This window comes from Ylistrum balloti, unplaced genomic scaffold, assembly GCF_031769215.1.
Source record: "Ylistrum balloti isolate Yb309-2 unplaced genomic scaffold, AGI_CSIRO_Ybal_v1 Utg370420, whole genome shotgun sequence".
Lineage (NCBI taxonomy): Eukaryota > Metazoa > Mollusca > Bivalvia > Pectinida > Pectinidae > Ylistrum > Ylistrum balloti.
Genome location: NW_026782284.1, coordinates 1,017,353 through 1,039,997, shown reverse-complemented (window position 1 = coordinate 1,039,997; position 22,645 = coordinate 1,017,353). Strand labels below are relative to the sequence as shown.

At 36.1% G+C, this 22,645-nt stretch overlaps 1 protein-coding gene across 1 annotated transcript in view; it reads right to left on the bottom strand.

Annotated features, from left to right (window-relative positions):
* Positions 1-14,122: 14,122 nt before the first annotated feature.
* Positions 14,123-22,645, bottom strand: part of LOC132554629 (sclerostin domain-containing protein 1-like) — a 28,393-nt gene continuing 19,870 nt past the window's right edge. The window contains exon 2 of the mRNA XM_060218947.1: positions 14,123-14,562. Coding sequence (XP_060074930.1) covers positions 14,123-14,562 — 440 coding nt within the window. The remainder of the gene's footprint in view (positions 14,563-22,645) is intronic.

Here is a 22,645-nt window from a genome sequence, read left to right as displayed (position 1 = left end):
TTTTTGGACGTAAAGACGATATTTACTGGTATGACAGAGAGCCACCTCGAAGTTTCTGCTGTGACTTTGTATGGTGTTCAAGCTATTCTTCCTATCTTAATTGCTGTTGTCAGTGCCTAAAGCGGCTTGCTGTTGTAGATTATATGTTACATCTTTTACCAGTTGCTTTATGTCCCGCTGTGATACTACTGTTTTCAGTTCTTGTATGTCCCGCTGTGATACTACTGTTTTCAGTTTTTGTATGTCCCGCTGTGATACTACTGTTTTCAGTTCTTGTATGTCCCGCTGTGATACTACTGTTTTCAGTTTTTGTATGTCCCGCTGTGATACTACTGTTTTCAGTTTTTGTATGTCCCGCTGTGATACTACTGTTTTCAGTTCTCTGTTTTCAGTTTTTGTATGTCCCGCTGTGATACTAATGTTTTCAGTTTTTGTATGTCCCGCTGTGATACTACTGTTTTCAGTTTTTGTATGTCCCGCTGTGATACTACTGTTTTCAGTTCTCTGTTTTCAGTTTTTGTATGTCCCGCTGTGATACTACTGTTTTCAGTTTTTGTATGTCCCGCTGTGATACTACTGTTTTTAGTTCTCTGTTTTCAGTTTTTGTATGTCCCGCTGTGATACTACTGTTTTTAGTTCTCTGTTTTCAGTTTTTGTATGTCCCGCTGTGATACTACCGTTTTCAGTTCTCTTTTATGTTCCGCTGTGATAATACTGTTTTCAGTTCTCTGTTATGTCCCGCTGTGATACTACTGTTTTCAGTTTTTGTATGTCCCGCTGTGATACTACTGTTTTCAGTTTTGTATGTCCCGCTGTGATACTACTGTTTTCAGTTCTTGTATGTCCCGCTGTGAAACTACTTTTTTCAGTTCTTGTATGTCCCGCTGTGATACTACTGTTTTCAGTTCTTGTATGTCCCGCTGTGATACTACTGTTTTCAGTTTTTGTATATCCCGCTGTGATACTACTGTTTTCAGTTCTCTGTTTTCAGTTTTTGTATGTCCCGCTGTGATACTACTGTTTTCAGTTCTTGTATGTCCCGCTGTGATACTACTGTTTTTAGTTCTCTGTTTTCAGTTTTTGTATGTCCCGCTGTGATACTACTGTTTTTAGTTCTCTGTTTTCAGTTTTTGTATGTCCCGCTGTGATACTACTGTTTTCAGTTGTTTTCAGTTCTCTTTTATGTTCCGCTGTGATAATACTGTTTTCAGTTCTCTGTTATGTCCCGCTGTGATACTACTGTTTTCAGTTTTTGTATGTCCCGTTGTGATACTACTGTTTTCAGTTTTTGTATGTCCCGCTGTGATACTACTGTTTTCAGTTCTTGTATGTCCCGCTGTGATACTACTGTTTTCAGTTCTTGTATGTCCCGCTGTGATACTACTGTTTTCAGTTCTCTGTTATGTCCCGCTGTGAAACTACTTTTTTCAGTTCTTGTATGTCCCGCAGTGATACTACTGTTTTCAGTTCTTGTATGTCCCGCTGTGATACTACTGTTTTCAGTTCTCTGTTATGTCCCGCTGTGATACTACTGTTTTCAGTTTTTGTATGTCCCGCTGTGATACTACTGTTTTCAGTTTTTGTATGTCCCGCTGTGATACTACTGTTTTCAGTTCTCTGTTTTCAGTTTTTGTATGTCCCGCTGTGATACTACTGTTTTCAGTTTTTGTGTGTCCCGCTGTGATACTACTGTTTTCAGTTTTTGTATGTCCCGCTGTGATACTACTGTTTTCAGTTTTTGTATGTCCCGCTGTGATACTACTGTTTTCAGTTTTTGTATGTCCCGCTGTGATACTACTGTTTTCAGTTATCTGTTTTCAGTTTTTGTATGTCCCGCTGTGATACTAATGTTTTCAGTTTTTGTATGTCCCGCTGTGATACTACTGTTTTTAGTTCTCTGTTTTCAGTTTTTGTATGTCCCGCTGTGATACTACTGTATTCGGTTTTTGTATGTCCCGCTGTGATACTACTGTTTTCAGTTTTTGTATGTCCCGTTGTGATACTACTGTTTTCAGTTTTCTATATCTAAACATGATGCTGATGCGTTTTCAGCTCATATTTTTATATATGAAAATGACGCCTGATTTGTCGTTTTTCAGTTATTTTTTCTCTTTGTTTTTTTTTTCGCTGTTTGCTGCACTTAGTTTCTGTAGTTGCCTATATGCGTGAGTGCTGAGTTACTATTGTGCCTGTGGTATCCAAATTATGGTATTTTTTCTCATTCGCTAATATTTTCATCAGACATTTTGTATATGCATCACTAGAATACGGGTATGAAAATAATGTGTATCCTCGTCACAGAGCCTACATACATTAAAGTTAATGTGTGTGTCGGCATACCGTGTCGTACTGGCCATAAAGTATTCACATCTCTCGTCCATTACGCCCACGACGGAGTGTGGACACTTGAAAACATGAGGCTTTTTATCATGATCTTCGGTCCACTCCCACAAAATACGATTTTCTTAAATATTTAAGGTTGTTCCTGTCCACCCGGTCCTCTCCGAACTCATTCGTTGAGAAATCACGCTCAGGACACAAAAATATTGAATGTCAAACCCCTAAGACGATTTTCTCCACAAAGACTGACAATGTCCTAATGCTACGGTCAAATCTTGTAAATCTGCATTGAAATTACATCATTTAAAACAATTTTGTAAGCCACTTTCTAACAGGCCTCTGATTTCTAGCAGTTCAGTGTCAATTAACAACTATACAGAAAATTTCTAAATTCAATTTCCTAAAAAGGGAACATCAAGTTTGTTCCTTGTTTCATTTATAGAAAAAAACCGAATTAGTAGTTCCCAGTTGATTACACGCGGTTTTTTGTATGTACGGTGATAGATCTGTGATCCAAGCTCTAATGTTTATAGTATATCATTTCTAGAACAGTGTCTTCTCTCTGTGGTTGCTATGTTTTGGAACTGTGTTTATTGTATGTCATGTAAGAACCAATGATGAACCCTTAATGAACATACCAATCATATTAAAGTAAATGATCTAAGATGTTTTTCCTACATTTGCTGAATTTTTCCCGTAATTGTTATATTCTTGGAGGTTATCCGTTGTTCATACAGTAAGATACTGTTATAAGGACTTATATATCGAAACAGAAAAATTCAGAACATATCTGACTTCTGTTAACTGATGAGATCGTGATTTGATTGGGGCCAATACATCACTTCATATCAATCGCACGTTTCAATATCTCCGCATAATTGACGGGTCCTAGAATGACGAAATAGTTGTAGGACGTGGTTTTTATTCCAAATTTGTATACCATTGGGTGTTTCATATATGTTTCTTTTGAAAAATTCTTTTGGTGCTCGACTGGTAGAAAGGAATGGAAATCCTGTTGGTACAACCACACACCTCCACTCTCCAAACGGCAATCATGGTACCAACTGGAAATGCCAATGATAAGAATTCCAGTTGTTGTGTATGGATATTACATCTTACATTAACATATGAAAGTTTTAATAAAATGATAAACAGAAGCAGAATGTTTATAAATGAATAAAGTACGATTATGTTTAACGTTTTCATCACAAACATCACACGGTGAGTTGTTGAGCAATTACGGCGGGTGTAGCCTTTAGGACAGATAGTTAACATGTAAAATATCTGTTATTGTCGTAGTCCGGTAATATATCAAACTATGTAGCTATCAAATTTAAATCTAAAGGGTAACAGCCGTGGAAATAAGATCCAACTAGGGTCAACAGTTATCGTTTAAGAAAAACTATACTCAGTATCATTAACATCATTTAAATAATGTTATTGTTACGATTGAATAAAAAACTAACAGCCATCTTATTGTGTTTTCGTATAGAATGAACTCATTATCATATCATGTTACTGTGTTGTTCTGATAATGAGGTTCACAAATTTCCTTCGCGACTCATTACGTTTCAAATTTACATGAATAGAAAAAGTTGAGGATATTCTATAAAATCTTTACAACTTAATTAATTTCTTTATGTTATGGGAAGTACATCGAGGATAGGACGTATGTTATGGGAAGTACATCAGTGATAGGAAGTATGTTATGGGAAGTACAGCTATGATAGGAAGTATGTTATGGGAAGTACATCAATGATAGAAGTATGTTATGGGAAGTACAGCTATGATAGGAAGTATGTTATGGGAAGTACATCAGTGATAGGAAGTATGTTATGGGAAGTACATCAGTGATAGGAAGTATGTTATGGGAAGTACAGCTATAATAGGAAGTATATTATGGGAAGTACATCGAGGATAGGAAGTATGTTATGGGAAGTACATCAGTGATAGGAAGTATGCTGTGGGAAGTACATGAATGATAGGAAGTATGTTATGGGAAGTACATCAGTGATAGGAAGTATGTTATGGGAAGTACATCAGTGATAGAAGTATGTTATGGGAAGTACATCAATGAAGTAGTTATGGGAAGTACATCAGTATGTTATGGGAAGTACATCAATGATAGGAAGTATGTTATGGGAAGTACATCAATGATAGGAAGTATGTTATGGGAAGTACATCAATGAGAGGAAGTATGTTATGGGAAGTACATCAATGAGAGGAAGTATGTTATGGGAAGTACATCAATGATAGGAAGTATGTTATGGGAAGTACATCAATGATAGGAAGTATGTTATGGGAAGTACATGAATGATAGAAGTATGTTATGGGAAGTACATCAGTGATAGGAAGTATGTTATGGGAAGTACATCAATGATAGGAAGTATGTTATGGGAAGTACATCAGTGATAGAAGTATGTTATGGGAAGTACATCAATGATAGAAGTATGTTATGGGAAGTACATCAATGATAGGAAGTATGTTATGGGAAGTACATCAGTGATAGGAAGTATGTTATGAGAAGTACATCAATGATAGGAAGTATGTTATGGGAAGTACAGCTATGATAGAAAGTATGTTATGGGAAGTACATCAATGATAGAAGTATGTTATGGGAGGTACATCAATGATAGAAGTATGTTATGGGAAGTACATCAGTGATAGAAGTATGTTATGGGAAGTACAGCTGTGATAGAAGTATGTTATGGGAAGTACATCAATGATAGAAGTATGTTATGGGAATTACATCAATGATAGGAAGTATGTTATGGGAAGTACATGAATGATAGGAAGTATGTTATTGGAAGTACACGTCAGTGTTATGGGAAGTACATGAATGATATGAAGTATGTTATGGGAAGTACATCAATGATAGAAGTATGTTATGGGAAGTACATCAGTGATAGGAAGTATGTTATGGGAAGTACATCAGTGATAGAAGTATGTTTTGGGAAATACATCAATGATAGGAAGTATGTTATGGGAAGTACAGCAAGGATAGGAAGTATGTTATGGGAAGTACACCAATGATAGAAGTATGTTATGGGAAGTACATCAGTGATAGAAGTATGTTTTGGGAAGTACAGCTATGATAGAAGTATGTTATGGGAAGTACATCAATGATAGAAGTATGTTATGGGAAGTACATCAATGATAGGAAGTATGTTATGGGAAGTACATCAGTGATAGAAGTATGTTATGGGAAGTACAGCTATGATAGAAGTATGTTATGGGAAGTACATCAGTGATAGAAGTATGTTATGGGAAGTACATGAATGATAGAAGTATGTTATTGGAAGTACATCAGTGATAGGAATTATGTTATGGGAAGTACATCAATGATAGGAAGTATGTTATGGGAAGTACATCAATGATAGGAAGTATGTTATGGGAAGTACATCAGTGATAGAAAGTATGTTATGGGAAGTACATCAATGATAGAAGTATGTTATGGGAGGTACATCAATGATAGAAGTATGTTATGGGAAGTACAGCTATGATAGGAAGTATGTTATGGGAAGTACAGCTATGATAGAAGTATGTTATGGGAAGTACATCAATGATAGGAAGTGTGTTATTGGAAGTACATCAGTGATAGGAATTATGTTATGGGAAGTACATCAATGATATGAAGTATGTTATGGGAAGTACAGCTATGATAGAAGTATGTTATGGGAAGTACATGAATGATAGAAGTGATAGAAGTATGTGATAGAAGTATGTTATGGAGTGATAGGAATGTTATGGGAATATCAATGATATATATGTTATGGGAACAAAAAATTATTATTAGAAAGATGAAAATATTCACATCCACGGACTATTATAACGTTATACTATTATAACAGTAAAGATCCTTTGCATCCTCGACGACACCTGCTATCTATGTCAATCCAAGAAATATCACGTTCTCAAATGGGGTATTGGTGAACTGAAACGAAACTAGGTACATTTACGAGATATCTCTAGTATATTGTGAACAAGAAAAGTATTATTAGATATAATTATGACAATAACAATACCATTTTTTCGTATTTAATCTAAAATTATTGAAAAGGCCATAAAAATGCAAATAAATACACGAATGGACGGAAAAAACGTAGAAACAGCAACTCTAAATAGAATACATCATGAATCGTTATCAAGATCATATGGACGCTTGGATTGGGATAAGGATAGTGATTTAGTGGTAGAGACTTTCCCTTACAGAGTCCTCATTACACATTTACACGGCGGGGCCGCTGAAGCAGAAGATGCTTATTCTGCCGGAACACTTGTTCTTATTCCCGTGGTACTTTTTCAGGGAACTCCGTGTATGAAACTTTCTTTTGTTGATATTTTGCCCTGTTTTCATATATTTAGTAACTGAATTATGGTTCCTTTAACAAATTTATGAAGGATGAAAACTGTTTCAATGATTGTGTTTCCGGTTGATGATATATTTCTACTTTATGGTAAACGACTTTTGACTTGGCCATCAACATCAAAAGCTACACGTGAACCTCTCTTGGTTGGTTGACTTATTTTTTAATCTATACCAGGTAAAATATATACTATTTCTTGATATGAAGCTGGACGTGTTTGATGCTCGTTAGTTTGTCTATTGGTTCCGTTGTACTATATGAAGCTGGACGTGTTTGATGCTCGTTAGTTTGTCTGTTGGTTCCGTTGTACGATATGAAGCTGGACGTGTTTGATGCTCGTTAGTTTGTCTGTTGGTTCCGTTGTACGATATGAAGCTGGATGTGTTTGGTGCTCGTTAGTTTGCCTGATGGTTCCGTTGTACGATATGAAGCTGGACGTGTTTGATGCTCGTTAGTTTGCCTGTTGGTTCCGTTGTACGATATGAAGCTGGACGTGTTTGATGCTTGTTAATTTATCTGGTGGTTCCGTTGTACGATATGAAGCTGGACGTGTTTGATGCTCGTTAGTTTGTCTGTTGGTTCCGTTGTACGATATGAAGCTGGACGTATTTGATGCTCGTTAGTTTGTCTGTTGGTTCCGTTGTACGATATGAAGCTGGGAGAGTTTGATGCTCGTTAGTTTGTCTGTTGGTTCCGTTGTACGATATGAAGCTGGAAGTATTTGATGCTCGTTAGTTTGTCTGTTGGTTCCGTTGTACGATATGAAGCTGGACGTGTTTGATGCTCGTTAGTTTGTCTGTTGGTTCCGTTGTACGATATGAAGCTGGACGTGTTTGATGCTCGTTAGTTTGCCTTTTGTTTCGTTGTACGATATGAAGCTGGACGTATTTGATGCTCGTTAGTTTGTCTGTTGGTTCCGTTGTGTGATATGAAGCTGGACGTGTTTGATGCTCGTTAGTTTGTCTGTTGGTTCCGTTGTACAATATGAAGCTGGACGTGTTTGATGCTCGTCAGTTTGTCTGTTAGTTCCATTGTACAATATGAAGCTGGACGTGTTTGATGCTCGTTAGTTTGTCTGTTGGTTCCGTTGTACGATATGAAGCTGGACGTATTTGATGCTCGTTAGTTTGTATGTTGGTTCCATTGTGTGATATGAAGCTGGACGTGTTTGATGCTCGTTAGTTTGTCTGTTGGTTCCGTTGTACGATATGAAGCTGGACGTGTTTGATGCTCGTTAGTTTGTCTGTTGGTTCCGTTGTACAATATGAAGCTGGACGTGTTTGATGCTCGTTAGTTTGTCTGTTGGTTCCGTTGTACGATATGAAGCTGGACGTATTTGATGCTCGTTAGTTTGTCTGTTGGTTCCGTTGTACGATATAAAGCTGGACGTGTTTGATGCTCGTTAGTTTGCCTGTTGGTTCCGTTGTACAATATCAAGCTGGACGTATTTGATGCTCGTTAGTTTACCTGTTGGTTCCGTTGTACGATATCAAGCTGGACGTGTTTGATGCTCGTTAGTTTACCTGTTGGTTCCGTTGTACGATATAAAGCTGGACGTATTTGATGCTCGTTAGTTTGTCTGTTGGTTCCGTTGTACGATATGAAGGTGGACGTGTTTGATGCTCGTTAGTTTGTCTGTTGGTTCCGTTGTACGATATGAAGCTGGACGTGTTTGATGCTCGTTAGTTTGTCTGTTGGTTCCGTTGTACGATATAAAGCTGGACGTGTTTGATGCTCGTTAGTTTGTCTTTTGTTTCGTTGTACGATATAAAGCTGGACGTGTTTGATGCTCGTTAGTATGTCTGTTGGTTCCGTTGTACGATATGAAGCTGGACGTGTTTGATGCTCGTTAGTTTGTCTGTTGGTTCCGTTGTACGATATGAAGCTGGGCGTATTTGATGCTCGTTAGTTTGTCTGTTGGTTTCGTTGTACGATATGAAGCTGGGCGTATTTGATGCTCGTTAGTTTGTCTGTTGGTTTCGTTGTACGATATGAAGCTGGGCGTATTTGATGCTCGTTAGTTTGTCTGTTGGTTCCGTTGTACGATATGAAGCTGGGCGTATTTGATGCTCGTTAGTTTGTCTGTTGGTTTCGTTGTACGATATGAAGCTGGACGTGTTTGATGCTCGTTAGTTTGTCTTTTGTTTCGTGGTTGTATATTTTGTTCTCATTTGAGAACGTCATTCTTACTCAGATTGACCAAAGTTTACATGGCGGGTGTCGTCGATGAAGCAGAAGACGCTTGCTTGCTCTTTCACATTGGTATTATTTTACTCGTATTTATTATGTTTTAGTTTTCCGTGTAAATCTTTCTTTTGTTTAAGTTAAGGTTTCTGACGAAAATCAAGTTCGGATTATGATTATGTTCCCTTGATTTTTTTAACAGGGAGCGTTTCATAACAGATGACAAAGACAAGTCCAGTCGTTCAATTTCATTTTGACATTATGTTGATGAACTGTTGTCTATATTATCATTACTTTTCTAACCATATCCATCTGCCTACCAGAAATGATAATATAGCTTTTCCACTACACCTACTTACTTATATCTTTTATATGGCGGATGTCGTCGATGGAACAGGGGGCGCTTACTCTGCCGGACCTCCTGGTCTTATTCGCCTTTTTCAGGACTGTCTATTAAGATGTTTTGGTCTAGATTTAATGAATTTGAGTTTGGATTATAACTATGTTGATATGTTGTTATATTTTTGTTTTTGCAACTAGCAGGATACATTTCCACCAAGTTGTAATATAAGTGTGGTGATTTCGGTTTCCCTCTTCGGAATTTGGTCCCATTTCTAGATAGGCAAAACCATGTTTCATCTTCTTCATAAGTCTACGTTGGTGATGTATTTGGGTGTATGTAAAATCATTTTCCCTAGTATTATCATTTCTCTCAATAACACATTTCGACAGCTGACAGATAACACTACAGCATAGGGTTTCGGATGATGAATGTTGATGAAACCTGTCAGGATGTTCAAACTTTGCCATCAGGAACTCGTTAGGAAATATAATATTGTCTGCAAGACGTTAAAACTTAATTCTCAAATGAAAACGCGACATTTATTTTAATAGACCTCGATTTCAGCTAGTCTTGTCCACGGAACAGAAGACGAGACTCCTTCCAAAACGCATACCTTTTTCTCCATGTCCTTTTCTACTGTCTTCGTGTAAATGCGCGCTTTTATTTTGCCTTCGTCTCATGCGTTCTTTTGTTGAAATTGAAGGAAACTAGCTTGGCGGTCTTCATAACTCAGTATATAGTTGTTTTAGCTGTTTTCAGAATTTCTCTCCTTGTGAGATTTTATTTTGGAGTAATGTACATGTATTAAGATATTAAGAAATATATTTAATAGAAGTGTTTTCAAAACGAGCTATAACATGCATCAATGGTCTTTCCGGTGCCTCTTTACATGAGATCTTCTTGCCTTTCCCAATTTATGATAAAGTGTCATTATTATGAAAATGTACAGTAACTTCAACTAAAGCTAAGTCGGTTATATCTCATAGATTCAGTATTTCGCCGGTCAAAATGTAACATGTCAGTAGAAAATGGTTTGTATAGAATGGAATACGATATTCTGTAAAACAACAACGCATGGACATTTCATCGGTTCGAATTAATTTTTCATCAAAAACATTGGAAATTTTTGCCCAAGAAAAGAATTACATCTCTTTAAAAATGTCGCATTTTACGTTAAACGGGCGTAGTAATCAGGATGTAGTTAGATCTCATGGTGCAAAAAGTGTGCTGATTTAAGTTCACTTTTTCAAGGGGTTTTCTCGGAAGGTTAATTAGTGATTTGTAGAAATGTTCGAGACCAGCGCCTCTGGGTACAACCGCCATTAAGCGGCACAGAGCGACAGGTGCTGAAGTGGCTGTTCAATTGGGCGTAAAATTATAACTTAGGCCATGTGTGTTCCCATTAAACAGATAATATCTCCTCCCTTTGTTGGTAAGAAGATTCACGGATCGTATAGAGACAGGGTATCGGTTCCTCAGGCTCTGTTGTCGCTGAGGCAATAGACTGTGGGCTTCACTGACGTTTTAATAACAACTCCTCGAAAATACAATGGAATCAGTTAGGCTGTGCTTTTGCAAGAAATAAAGATGCATTCGTAAGGGGTAAAATAATGCGGTCCTTTGTTTTTTGTACAGATTGTATTTCCGAATAGTGTTACTGTGAGGTAATATGATGAACTGAACCATATGTTACATAAAATTTAATTATCTGTTATCAGGTCGAGAGGAAATGTCGAGTTTCCAGTGAATAATGTAATCTTATAAATCTTTAAGTGAGCACATCTGCAAAGTTCCTAAATGTGTTGGTAAGAATATGGAGACGTATACTGCTTTGTGCAGGCCAAAGATGTGCTGTAATATAATTGTGTTTACAGAATGTAAACCATGGTTGTGCTGACGTATATGTCTTCAAACTGTTCCAAATGGTTTAAGAAACATATGATTATATATCAGTGCGATATTCAAATATTTTTTCTGCATTCACTCCGAACTTGCGGTACGCAGGGACCTCAGTACAAACTACAAACAAATAACAATGATTCAATTTTCATAGAATTATGTTTTTTGTTTATTGTGTCTATCTGTACTCGCATTGTATGAGAAACAATGCGTCACATAGCTATTCACAATGATGTCATCATATGTGCACAAATATCAATGACGTCATAAGAGATGTACACAATTTTCAATGACGTTAAGATACACTCACAAATATCGATGCGTATTATTTTGGTTTTTACACATGAAATACAAGCCAACATCAAATGAAAATACGACGGTGTTGACGTTAATCGGGCTGCAGTGGTTCTAATGGTGTAGAATACACGTTTAAAACATATATCACATTCATTGTATTTCAATAAGGTTACACCACAGTCAATCATGACAATACTAATGGTCAAAGAATAAAGTTAATGAAGTTTCGTTATATCAACATGAAATGATTTTTGAAATTGAATAAAAATTCGACTTGAATGGAATGCTGTCAATACAGAACCCTGTTTGTACTGCAGTCTTTAGAACTGCCGTTTCTAATGTAAAAAGAAAATCTTTTGGTGATTGATTTTAAAAGAAATAACAGAAATTATCATTGTATCTTAGTACTTATAGCCGGAGAGGCAGTTATAATCTTCATTGGGAGGATTACCGAATTCCGGAGATTTCAAGTATAATCATACTTAGGAGTGAACATGAACCTCAAAAAACCTAATAGTTACTAGAGTGGTTGTAATATAACATTCCAAGTAGCAATGGTTATTAAGGGTCGACTGGCCTTGTAGACTTAGGATACTAATACTTGAAATGGTAAATCGTGTTGTTTGTGATATAAGTGATAACATATCTATACACGTAAGCAAGGAAAACTAATAATTCGACGAGAACGAGACAGAACATTGGTTGAGACATTGGTTTTGATTTTTATTTAATGGGAATGCCTTACAAATCCTTCTGGTTTAGTTTTGAAGTTAAGCATTCGCTATGTATCGAGTTCTGTATAGTTTTTCATTGTTTCAGAATCTTATAAATTGAATGTTTAATCTTCACTACTTTGTTCCCTTTACTCTTGAGAATAACTCTCTTATTGTCGCTAACGTGATATTACAACACTGATGTTTAAAGAAAATATGTCTTTACATGCATAGAGACGGGGGGAAGTCATCCATTAGGATTATGAAACAAAAATCGCTCTGATCGACAATATTTATAGTTTGATAATTTGCTAACAACCTCTAACACAGAGACACAATATTTACTGCGTCCAAATATGCTAATTCTAACAGCAAGTGACTTATTCTGAAATGCAAATTTCATTACCATTTTACTTTTTATGCCTCTCTACACTAGACACCATAGCAAGTGACTTATTCTGAAATGCAAATTTCATTACCATTTTACTTTTAATGCCTCTCTACACTAGACACCATTTAAATATACTTTGACGTCATAATTGTGGGAGACGACGGTACAAATTTCAAATGTTGTGACGTCAATACATTTAATGCTATATTGTGTATGGTTCGACGTCACGGATACGTGCATGCAAATAGTAATAAGTTGAATATTCTATACTTAAGTGGAATTTTGTAATTGATTCCAAATTTTAGTTGTACATACATATGTGTTTATCACTCTTAGGCTTAAATTATTTGTTAACAGTTGCGTCCTTAATTTTGTTTTCAAAAGCATATCAATGATGAAGGAGGAATGTTAAATTTGATAGATTAAATAACCAATCTGTCCCTTTGAATATGCTTTAACATAAACCATGATAATTGATAAGAAATACTAAAAAACAATAATTTTCGCGATACATATGTTCACAATTTAAATGATGTGACTGATTCGTAATTGAATATGTTGTCCATCGATTTTATATTGAACAAATAGTACATATATTTGAAAAGAAATCAAATATTAAGTGGTTCGGATTTCACGCGTGGACCTAAGTATATGCGAAAATTATATGAATTTTAATGATAAGGAGGTGATGTTACTGGTCACATTAAGTAGCGTGATCTTGATGGGTTACCAATACATAAGGATATGACCATATTCCACAAATAGTTCATACAAACAGTTTGTTCAGTTTAAGTACCTTTCTTCTGGTTTGATAGGCATACCGACAATTGAAATCATACGCTTCTAAATGTGGAGAAGGGACAAACAGAATATAACTCTAATTAATATGTCCTTTCCAAAGATAAATTACCGAGGGTTTTAATGCATTGAGTCGAACAAAATGAAACATTTAAGATATATGACGAACATCAACATGATGAAATGGGATTCATAACAAACGAGTCTCAAAATAAACAATGTTAAAAAGACAATGTTGATCACAGATATCGGGGGAAAACTTATGCACCTTTCTGGAATTTTCCAATTCCACAGGCCTACAGTTAATAAATGCAACTATCTTGTCATTTTATAGGCCAGGACACGCGGATCTCGTTCTCCAGAAATGGAGAGGCGATTGTCGTTCGTTGAATGCACCACAGGAAACGTAAATTCTGAACACTGCACATGCTTGGGAATGTTTTTGCTGTCGCTTCCCATTCGTCAATAGATATGACATACGTAAAGAGGACTATATCGAACAATGTATTTACATGTACAAAAGAACGTGTTGTTCCTAAGTCGTTATAGTTTCCCCATAAGTATTTAGTAACTCGTAAACACATATATGGTCGTGCAATTTCGTAAAACTCTGGGGTCCGGAAGGTCGTCGACCAATACACACAAAATGATCTGGGAGACTTTGGTGCGCGCGCGCTCAACAAATCCAGTACTATTATTAGCCATTAAACAACGATTGACGACACGACAAGTGTTTCCTATAAATATAATTCTATAAATAGAAGTTCCTCCTAGAGTGCACACAAATTGTTCATAACTCCGGACTATTACTCTTCAAATATTTTTTATTGTTTTTATTTTTCCTTCTTTCTCCTCTTCTCTTCTTTGATCGGTGCCGTCGCCGTTTCCGACGTGTCCCCTTTGTCCGAGATTTTGATTCATTGTCTTGTTTTGAATATGGTACACAGCTACAATTTTTCACTACTTTAATTCTATAAGTTCGATACGTGTCAGGTGGGCACAGTAACATAACTCTCTGTCGCCGCGTTTTGGTCGCCTTACACTTCCAGTGTTTTACATACTGGGAATGCCAGTACTTTAGATATTCGCCCCACCAAGGTCGATTGTCTTGTCTTGCGGGGTGGCATCGCCCCGCACACACTCTCTCTATCAAAGGTTCTTTAGATGTGCACTTCCCGTCATACAATAATCGCTTCGACGTCAACATCTTGCATTTGATTGTGACCTCATCTGAAAAGACAGAAAGTTATTTAAAACGATAATCCAACTTTAAATAATGATTTGTAAAACAGTAAGAAGGAATCACACAATTCAAATCGAAATCATTTAGACATTGAAGGAACAATGTCGAAAAACAATATCAAGGGTGTTGCAAACCGTCAATAGAATATCAGTGTCTAGAATGCGTTGAAATGTTATGTAGCGATGCAACAAATGAGTCCACACAGGGACGATAACTGTTTAGCATTACAAGGACTAGTATAATAAAATCATAGTGATGAAAAGCTTACTCGCTGTTAATCATAAAAGCTTCTGCAACAGAACATTATTATTCTCAATAAAGTTACATCTACCCTACATTGCCCTTAAAGCGTACAAGCATTGCCTTAACAAGTACACGGTCACATACATAACGTCACACTGCTGGAAACAACAAATGAGTCATATCTAGAGATTTGGGCAACACTCCATATCTCTCTTCAATATATTATACAATATAGCTCATCTCCGGGAACAGAATGCACGCAACTTGTTTTATGAAGTGTTTAAATGAACGTTCAAAATATATATCTATTACATAAGTATGGCCATTGTTTTTTAACTAAATATACACACAAATGTAGGTCATAGAGAAGTGTTATCGGTTGGTGCTCTAATGGCGGCTCAGGTAAGAACACAAAAACTGAAAAAAAGAAAAGTGCTGAATTGACATATACGTCTCTGTCAAAGACCAAACAGCTCACCTTACGATTTCGTCTATATAAACACAAGCGTCCTTGTCAATACAACCAAGTCTTAAGATCCGTACTAGAAAATATACGTAACGAAAGAAGAAACATTTATCGGGTCACTGATTTCAATTGACCCACGTCACATATCAAAACACTTCAAAAATACATGCCTAAAAAATAAAAAGGCTGTATTTCATGAATGACTTTTTGAAGATAAGAGAAGGCAGTATAGGACTTTTATGTCTGGATTTTAATCTAAAGTGAGCCAAGGCGACTTATTTTATTGAGTTAAAGTTTATATTGCTATAAACATACGAAGGTGTAGTAGCACATTTATAAACAGCGATTGTCACAGGTGATTTACCATCCGTCCCGTTCCAGATATCTCAGATGGTTTGAGTATTTGTTAATATTCTTGTGTTAAAACCATTGTATAAGGCATATTCTTTGTCCCTAAAATGTTTTAAGAACATCGAGATAATGAGAAAGCTTATTATACATTGTAGTTATGGACATTATATAGTGTGCAATTCTATTTACAAGTTTGACAGTTGCAAAGATTAGATGCAAGGATTTTCTAGTAACAAGGATAAGGGTCAACAGTTCAAACATGTCCAAGTAAGGTAAGGAAACTTGATCGGTATCGTAACAAAAATATTTAAGCTTAAGTTTGAGGGCAAAATGCACTAAACCAACAATTGAACTTCAAATTGAAAAAGTGAAGATCCAGGAAGTAGCCTTTTTGCAAAACATACGAAATTCTATCGCGTCACTTGACCTTTTTTGCGCAAATTATCACAGGTAATTTTTTAAAATATCTTTTTTTGCATTTAACTACTGACTTTTTCGATTCAATATTTTTATGTTTACCATCTGTAATACATCAAATTATCTTCATGAACGTTTACAGCTATACTCAAAATGTTTCTACGGACAAGTTTGGAGATGGAAGGTAACGTTTTAAAACACTGAATTTGTAGTCTACTGTCACATACACCTCCTTAACACAGGAGATATGTTTTATGACTTGATAATATAACCCTAATGGAAGCAACTTAGATTTAATTGGTCATTAGCTATAGCCCTTAACATAATATTTTAAAAAGTTCATGTTGAGGAAAATTATACGGAAGTGTCATGGCCGTCAGAATGGTCTCAGTGGGAAATTTTCTATTTCTTTGAGTGATTTGAAGTTGAACATGTTTGATTATTAGTTTGCGTGCTTCATCCATTGTTATATACATTGTTCTTATTTGATAACGTGACGTTACTTGCTTGGATTGACCAAGGTTTGCATGCCGGGTGTTGACGATAAAGCAGAAGACGCGAACTTTTCCAGAACACCTGGTCTATTTTCAAGAATCTTCATGTACATCTTTCTTTTGTTCATATTTTGTCCTAGTGTTATTGAATTTAAGTTTGCATTATGATAGTGTTGACATGTTTTACTGTCGTGTTGTATAAACACTTTCATAACTATTACTACATGTAAAATGCTTATTTACAGCCCCAAACGCACCCCTCTGTAGCCCCAGAAGTACCTTTCCGATATGTTACATACGTATGTTAATCACGCAACAGTGACCATAGTCCGTAATGGCGAACTCTTTTGATGGAATCGACTTTACAACCGCTCCGCGTGTTAGCGTAAAAAATTAATGTACCATGTCCCTCGCCAAACGTTGAACTCCTCATTCATAAAATGAAGGCATGTGTATATATATTATGGGGGCATTTATAACGTTGTCCAAATGTTTCATTCATGTGAACGACACTGTATAAAGGATGACACGGGGCCTGGAAACAGGCGTAATTAAGCTAAAAACTGTATCCAATATCTTCATTTTTTGTCGAATAAAATATCAAACGGGAAGAAAAATAGACACAGAAATAAATCGTATTGAGGCAAAGAATAAATCTAACACGAATTTCTGTTTCATTGGCACTTTGCCAATTTGACTTTTTCTATTAGATTTTTTTTCGAAGATTTTGACGAATGGGCTAATAAATGGAAATACAATGATCAGATGCCGTTATCAGCCTTCAAAACTAACTCCATTATTACTTCCAAATTTGAGAAATCTCCTTCTAGTGTAGATGCTTATAAAGTTGAACGCTAGTACTCATGCCCTATCGTACCAGTTTAAATTCGTTATATTACATAACATTTAAGTTTATTGTTTATATAATGCTACTGACATGCATTACAACTGACGTTATCGCCAATCCTCGCTCAATTTGGTATTTAAACAAAGGTGATCTTGTTTTTTTTCTTTCCGAGTCTTTCGATTTTTTAACATTAAATCTCCATTAATAAGCCTTATCGACACATTAAATAGAATCCTAATTAATGCTATCAGTAAATATGTGTTTTAATGTGGTTATTTGAAGCTCTCACAATAATGTAAATAATAAATATTGTGTTTTTATTGCAAAATGAAATTAGATATTTTATTACACGTCTAGAACTTCCGTCAATATTTCACCTATTTAAATGTACGTAAGTTCAGGTTAAATAGATTGATCGTTTTGGTAATGAATAATTCAAATTGCAAATATAAAAACAAATTAACCTAGATATCATAACGTGCAGATTCCTGTAAGATACAAACTGAACGTGCGTCTACATGTTGACGACGGTCTGATGTATTCACTCTATATATATTTTTGTTAATTGGTCTCAGTGAACCAAAATGTTGGAGGTAATTGAAGTATGATAATGAAAGCTCATTCGTTATTGATGAAGAGGATGGAAAAAACATTTAAAAATGTCAAATATCATAAAAATCTAGTAATTATGATTTTATCCATTACGTTAGTAGATTATAAAGTAGTTACATAATAATGTTATCAGAGAGACATTGCAGACAAAAAGATACCTTCCTCAACGGTTGTCAGTTAAGTGGCAACCATACATATTAAAAACTAATAAAATATATGGTCTTTATGATCAAGGTATAATAATAGAGGGCTCGAAATCAATGAAGTGTTAGGAGCGGAAGATTCAAGCTCCTCAGTGATGATACAAACGTGTAAATCATCAAACAGGCAATTCAGAAGGTCTGAAGTACGTTAGCAGCAAAACGAAATGTTTGTCGTTACCAACGAGGAAAGAGGCAACTCAGAAGGTCTAAATCACCAAAAAGGCAACAAGGAATAACGATATTACTCCAGTGGCGATACAGAAGGTGTTAATTATAACATAATAGTTAGATGTCCTCCACCAGATTCCTAATGATAGCTCAGGAAGTGTAAACATGTATTTCAATTAACGAGAACAATACCAATATAATTCATTCGTGCTTTTATCAGAAACGTTTGAATAAAGAATATAGTGACGATAAATTGGAAAGAGATCCATGCACGAGCAGACTTTAACTTTAGGAAATGTTTAGAAACAAGCCCGAATCGCTTTTATCGTTACTTACATTCGGGAACACATTGTTTTCTAGTTAGACGCCAAACTAAGATTGATTGACAGTGTCTTACAGAAACAGAAACTGCTCTCAATTAGATTCAAACAAAGTCGTTAAAACAAATGATGATAACAGAAATGTTAATTCACAACTGTACGACAGTGATAACTAATAGGATCTGAAGTGTTACTTCAGTAAATCTTTAAATTAGGTCAAATTGATATCATTTGTATATAACTAGGGCGTCCGCTTCAGAAAACAACACAAGTGTTTATACAGACCCACAATAAAACTACCTGGTTTCCACTCAGGCTACCCTAGATTACCTTGTGTATTTACGGACGCAGAGATAAAAACAAACTACAAGATCCCAATCTTGTCGCGTACATGTTTTAAAACGATGACGTCATCCATCCTTATCTGAGACAGAAATTTAGGAGACACCTGTCACAGGTGCGGATCCACGTGGACACAGCGAACCGCTTTCTGGTTATTTTTGGAAGACATTTTATAGCTTAAATAATTTATTATTTAACTGTAGTAAGATATTTAAAATTACCAAATCGTTTTAAAAACTCTATTTGATTTTGTGTCCAGAACACGACACTCACTCATCCATATAGGATTGTGTCGGGCACGCCTCCCAGTGAGTGAGACTGCGTGTATTTGTACCGAGTGGTAAACACAGATTTATGAATGGGGTTTGTAAGTTGGGATTTGTACGTACATATATATATATATACAGTTAAACATCGGTGTGTTGACACGATGTTAGACAGATTTCCTCCCCACCTTACAGGTCTTTTACCTGGGACAGGTAAGGAAACCATTCAGGTACAAATCTGCTTTTTCTTTGCTTTATGACGCATCGCAGTGATACTCGAATCAAACACTCTCTAATTATTAAAATGTATAAAAATAATCAGAAATAAAAACCTATTACCAGATTTATGTTAAAAACTAAAAGACATATTAATCATTATAATAATCTTAATCAATTTCTAAGCTAAATTAAATTTCATTGGTTTAGTTTTCAACATTTCAAAGTACATGCGCTTTTGGTAATACACAATACTTTATTACATGATAAATAAGCTATTTATATGTTCGAAATTATCTGAAGACAAGCTTGATAGGACGTCAGTTAGGAAGCCATAAGTTTTGTCAGCACTAAGATACAGAGATATGAGTGAAACTTGATACCAAAAGACAACAACAGAAAAAATCAGATGGAAATGGGGTTGAAATATGGAGACAGCTTTCTGAAACAGTTAATCCATCATCAACTGTATCAGTATGAACAATTCTCAGAGCTAGTTTTGTTGAAATGAGAAAGAGAACCTGCGAGAAATAAGATGAGGTCACAACACTTCCTCTAATGCTTTCCGAGCATGTCATACTTATGTATCAAATTAAGTTGAATAGCTCCAAACCAGTAAATAACCACGGATACGAGATACGAATTTATTGGGCCCTGGCATCACTGACAAGTCCTAAAAAGGATTTCATTGTTAGACTATACTGTATCTCATTTCAATGTTGTAGTGAACGGTGTCTTTTGCACAATCTTTTCCAGATATGGACCTTACATGATGACGGATACCTAAGAATACAAGAAAGCAATGTCTGCTTTACTTAAATCTCGTATCCAATTCTCTCTTCACCAAGCGATACAAGGCAAACTCTGGTTATGAAGTGATTTAGTCGACACAGCAGGACATGTATGTTTCGTGATATCAGAAATCTGCAAAGGTTTGAGTTTTACACGGGGAATACAGCATAAGCTGTTTCATATTTTATAATGTAATCAATATCGTTTACCGGTACACAATGTCATGGAAAGAGGACAAAGCCTGAATCTTAGTTCAAGAACGACAAGAAACACAAGGAAAAAACCAGTATAATCATAATTCAAACTCAAATCAATAACAGTTGGGTAAAATATGAACCAAAGAAAGATTTTCACGGAGACTCATGAAAAAGGTCAAGGAGACCAGGTGTCCCGGAAAAGCAAGCATCTTCTGCTTCAACAACACACGCGATGTAATCATTGGTCAATTCCAGTAATTAATGTCACGTTCTCAAGATATACAAGAGAACTTACGGGCAAACTAACGAGCATCAAACACGTCCAACATCACATTAAGAAATATACTTGTTCTCTAGGAAACCACTACGACAACCATAAACCATAAACCATAAAGACAAAGATTCAAAGTCACACCGACATTAACAGATGGTATAGGTCCTTTCAGTCGCTTCAAATGGACAACAACACTCAACTCGTGATCTGGGTTTGGATATTCCCATGAACTTCAGAGAAAGTTTAACATACTTTTTAGGACATTAAAACAAAACATGTTTCCCTAACCTGTTTTTCATATATACTTAGTAAGATGTTGGTCAGTTTGACCCACGGGTACTGACCACGAAGTCAAATACTCCGAGGTGGCTATCGAGTCCGTTGATATTTACATTTGTCTATTTAATCTGCAAACACATTGTTCTAGATCTACAACGGGTGCCGTCACAAATCTCCCGGTCAGCTTACAATTCGTTTCAAATTGGCGTCGATATCAATCTTATATCCAGCAGATAATTCAAGGAAAAGTCAACTTCCTTATTCTTCGTTATACATTGTAAGTAAATGATTACAAGAAAATAATGTTTGGAAGTCTACAGTCGAGATGAATTGATTTTACAAACTTCATCCAGGTTGATATGTCTAGAGACGTCAGCATGCTTTGATTGACAGCAGATATTAGCCTATGTGCCGCTATCGCTCCCGTTATCCGCTTTCTTAGGGACTTATCACACATGAGATCCGGGCTATCATTCCGCGGCTCAGTACACATATCGCCGTTGGTGTATATTATGAACACGTGGGGCAACGCAAATTTGACAACTAATTAACTGTCAACTATCCGATCCATTCATGACCAGATTAGCACTTCGCTCACCTGAATGCTGGCGTAACACACTGGCTAGTCTCAGGGATGGAGCAGTCAATTCGCATTGAATATGTTATCACTTCATGACCTTATAACGAATAACAGATACGAACTGACACCATTCATACCCCTATACACGTTTGAATATGCAAACATATTTATCAAGATTTACAAATGACAGAAAACATTCTCGAAGTATATTTTTTCTATTAACCTGCAATCGAAGCAATCATTACGGTTTAAGCTTTTCTGTTTCCTCTACAAATCCGTTCCAAAATAATCATTCAAGCTTCATGAAAAACACAAGTTTATTAGAATACTCGTGGTTGTCAAAACATCATTGCTTATTCCTATCAAAACGAACTGATGAAATATAGGTATATTCGAATTCTGAACTTGAGGTGCTTACGGTAAATGCTAAGGTGCTTACAGTGAATATTGAGGTGCTTACGGTAAATGCTAAGGTGCTTACAGTGAATATTGAGGTGCTTACGGTAAATGCTAAGGTGCTTACAGTGAATATTGAGGTGCTTACGGTAAATGCTAAGGTGCTTACAGTGAATATTGAGGTGCTTACAGTAAATGCTAAGGTGCTTACAGTGAATATTGAGGTGCTTACGGTAAATGCTAAGGTGCTTACAGTGAATAATGAGGTGCTTACGGTAAATGCTAAGGTGCTTACAGTGAATATTGAGGTGCTTACGGTAAATGCTAAGGTGCTTACAGTGAATATTGAGGTGCTTACAGTAAATGCTAAGGTGCTTACAGTGAATATTGAGGTGCTTACGGTAAATGCTAAGGTGCTTACAGTGAATATTGAGGTGCTTACGGTGAATATTGAGGTGCTTACGGTAAATGCTAAGGTGCTTACAGTGAATATTGAGGTGCTTACGGTGAATGCTAAGGTGCTTACAGTGAATATTGAGGTGCTTACGGTAAATGCTAAGGTGCTTACAGTGAATATTGAGGTGCTTACGGTAAATGCTAAGGTGCT